At 45.9% G+C, this 3294-nt stretch overlaps 1 protein-coding gene across 1 annotated transcript in view; it reads left to right on the top strand.

Annotated features, from left to right (window-relative positions):
- Window positions 1-287: 287 nt before the first annotated feature.
- Window positions 288-3294, top strand: part of LOC119423563 (PH and SEC7 domain-containing protein 1) — a 58032-nt gene continuing 55025 nt past the window's right edge. Inside the window, exons 1-2 of the mRNA XM_037690961.1 lie at window positions 288-443; window positions 1694-2158. Coding sequence (XP_037546889.1) covers window positions 349-443; window positions 1694-2158 — 560 coding nt within the window. The 5' untranslated portion in view covers window positions 288-348. The remainder of the gene's footprint in view (window positions 444-1693; window positions 2159-3294) is intronic.

Here is a 3294-nt window from a genome sequence, read left to right as displayed (position 1 = left end):
CTGCTGTCAGCCAATCACGAGGTGCGGCACGTGGAGGTCGAGCTTGTGACTCCGCCCCCAGCTGTCACCGGGACGTCCCCCAAAACCGGCATCATTCGATGGACGCTGAAGTACTCGGAGACCGACCTGGACGCCGTCCCGCTCCGCTGCTACCGCGAGACGGACATCGACGAGGTGCTGCTGGCCGAGCAGCAGGATGAGGCCGACTCGGCGTTCGGGAGCAACCGCAGCTTTCAAGGCAACTCCGGGACAGGAAGTAGTCCTCTGAGGAGGAGGACGGAGGAGGAGGGGGAGGACAAAGGAGGGGGGAGTGAGGAGGAAGATGATGCAGAGGAAGAAGAGGAGGAGATGGTGAGCTGGGCCAGTGTGAGGATGCAGGGGGACAGCAGGAAGCAGCAGCACGCAGCGGAGGAGGAGCCCGAGGTGTTCGGGCACCTGATGAGGTGAACAGCCGAAACCCAAACATTCGCCTGAAAACAGTAAAATTAGAAACTTAAGCTTTTTACTTCAAAACAGAAGAAGAGGCAAACAAAGAAGCTGAAATCTGCTGGGAAACTTAAAACAATCCAAACTAAAGCTGAAACAGGACAGACAAATGAGCCGAAGACAAGCTAAAACAAGCTGAACTGTAGCTAAAACCATCACAACCGGCTAAAATGAGACAGAACAGTAGCTAAAAGCTAAAACATGCAAAACAGTAACAAAAATCTAAAGTTGGTTGAAACGGGAGCAAAATATAGCTAAACTGTAACCGAACAGGAGCTAAAACTAAACCCAGCAAAAGCGTAACTAAAAGCTAAAACAAGCCAAAATGTAGTTTAAAGGGAAATTTAGCTAAATAGTAGCCAAAGCTAAATCCAACAAGACAGTAGCTAAAGCTTAAACAAGCAAAAAAGTAACTAAAAGCTAGAATCAGCTAACTTGTAGTTAATAGCTAAACCCAGCAAAAGTGTAGTTGAAGGTTTAAACCCACAAAACATTACCTTATAGCTAAAACAAGTAAAAGTTTCTTACAGCTAGATTTAGCAAAATAGTATCTAAATGCTAAACGTAATTAAGCAGAAGCTAAAGACTAAAACAAGCAAAACAGTAGATAAAAGCAGCAAAAGAGTAGCTACAACTTAAAACTAGCACAATACCTTAAAGCCAAAATTAACAAATCAGTAGCTAAAAGTTAGATTTAACACAGCAGAAACTAAAGTTAAATTTAGCAAGACAGTTGCTAAAAACTAAAATAAAGCTAAACAACAACTAAAAGCTACAATTATCAAAGCAGTAGCTAAAAGTTATAACCAGTATTAAAACTTGTATGAAGAAAACTAGATATTGATTAAAATTAGCAAAACAAACTAAAACTAAAATAAGCAAATCAGCAGCTAAAAGCTAAGCTAAGCATAAGATCTGAAAACAGTAGCTGAAGTTCAGAGGTGAGAACAGTCAAACGTCCAGGATGTCTGACAAACCACAGATCAGCTCTAAAGCATGAGCTGAATACACAGACCCAGAAAAACATGATCACCCGCCGGCTTCCTCAACATCAGGCGATAGAAACTGGGTTTTCCTCTGACCCAGTTCTGGTTCTGAATCTGCATCTCGTAACCTCATTCTCCATCTGCTCATCAGCAGAACCATCAATGATTCATAAGTTTGTAGACAGAAGTTTTTGTCTCACAGCTGTGTCCTCCTCGTCCAGACCCACGGAGACGTTTTTCGACAACCACAACCCGTCCCTGAAGTCCCCCGTCCTGGTCTCCGGTCCTCGCTCCGGCGCCGAGGACACGTTCAGCCGCCACTTTGAGAGCATCATGGAGTCCCACCGGGCCAAAGGGACGTCGTACAACAGCCTGGACAGCGAGGAGCTGCTGACCTCCAGCACCCAGACCGTGCTGACCTTTGACCTGCCGACCCTGACCCCCGCCATCCACGGGCCGGTGTGCCAGAGTGCCAGGCAGATCGTGCAGCTCAGCTTCGCCCCGCTGGCGCACGGCGAGCGGCCCAGTTTCTCCGACTCCATCTTCACGGTGACGGGGGACTCGGACGCCACGCGGGCCCCGTCCAGCGAGAGGCTGAGCAGCGGGTCTGACGACACGAGAGGACGCGAGTGTTCGCAGCTGGGCAGCAGCTGGTACATCAGCCCGTCCTTCTCCTTGTCCAGGTGAGTAATCTGCCTGTGCCAGAGGCTCTAATGCACCCCCATACCATCAGAGAGGCTGTTGAACCGTGAGCTGATGACAGGCTGGGTGGCCCCTCTACTTGTTGTGGCAGTCGTGGTTCCAGTGACCCAGGTCAGTGACCCTCCTGAGACTGGACCAGAACCAATCCCTGCAGCCAGGATCCAAAACCTGTCATGAAGCCGAAAACCCCGAGGAGTGGAAGCTGTTAACAGATTAATAATCCTGACTGTGTGAACACACACTTCAGATTAAACCCTTCAAAATACAGAAAAAATAAATGTGACCAGAAAATACAGTCTGAGAGCCGAACCACAGCTAAAACTAACAGAGGTTAAAACTCAGCTGGTCAAGCTAAAAGGAGCAGAACACTAGCTAAAAGCTAAAATCTGTAGAATGCTAGTTAAAAGAAACAAAATACTTGCTTAAAGTTCAAATTAACAAAAGAATAGCAAAAAGCTAAAAGTAGCAGAACTGTGGCTAAAACCATAGAGTACCAAAAGTCTTGTTAAACAGATAAAAAAAACAAACAAAAAAAAACAATAAAACATTTCAAACTTTTATTTAAAAGAATAATTTCTGAACCAGGCCATGCGAGCAGCTTCGTGGTTTTGTCGCCCTCTGGTGGTGAAGCTGCAGGTTGCAGCGCCTTTTTTTTTAATTTTTTTTTACCGTTTTACTACAGAAAGAAAGAAATTAAATGGTTGTAAAAATTTAAATAATAATAGTAATAATAGTAATAATAATAATAATAACGTACCCGTCCAGTCATTTTCTGCTCCAACAGCCTCATTAACTTTCATTGTTTCAGGACGAACCGAGGCAGAGTGAAGTGTTGTGAAGAGAAACTCACCTCATGCAGGACTTTAGTTACAGTTTCATGATCTCAGACATCAGAGACGAAAACTCACGTGAGCCTGTCCTGATTATTCTGTGAATAAAGTTCTGACTGCATTCTTCTCCGGGTCAGAACCGGGCCGGCGTGCCTCTGTCAGACCAGATGCTGGAGCGCCTGTGTGGGTCGTTGTCCTTGTTCAGAGCATCAGCTTTGAAGGGAAGGTCGTCAGAAGACTGTCTCTGTCTCACAGGACATGTGACTGTCTCACAGGACATGTCTGTCTCA

The sequence above is a fragment of the Nematolebias whitei genome, chromosome 17, assembly GCF_014905685.2.
Source record: "Nematolebias whitei isolate Nwh7 chromosome 17, NemWhi1, whole genome shotgun sequence".
NCBI lineage: Eukaryota > Metazoa > Chordata > Actinopteri > Cyprinodontiformes > Rivulidae > Nematolebias > Nematolebias whitei.
This window is presented reverse-complemented; position numbering and strand designations above follow the sequence as displayed.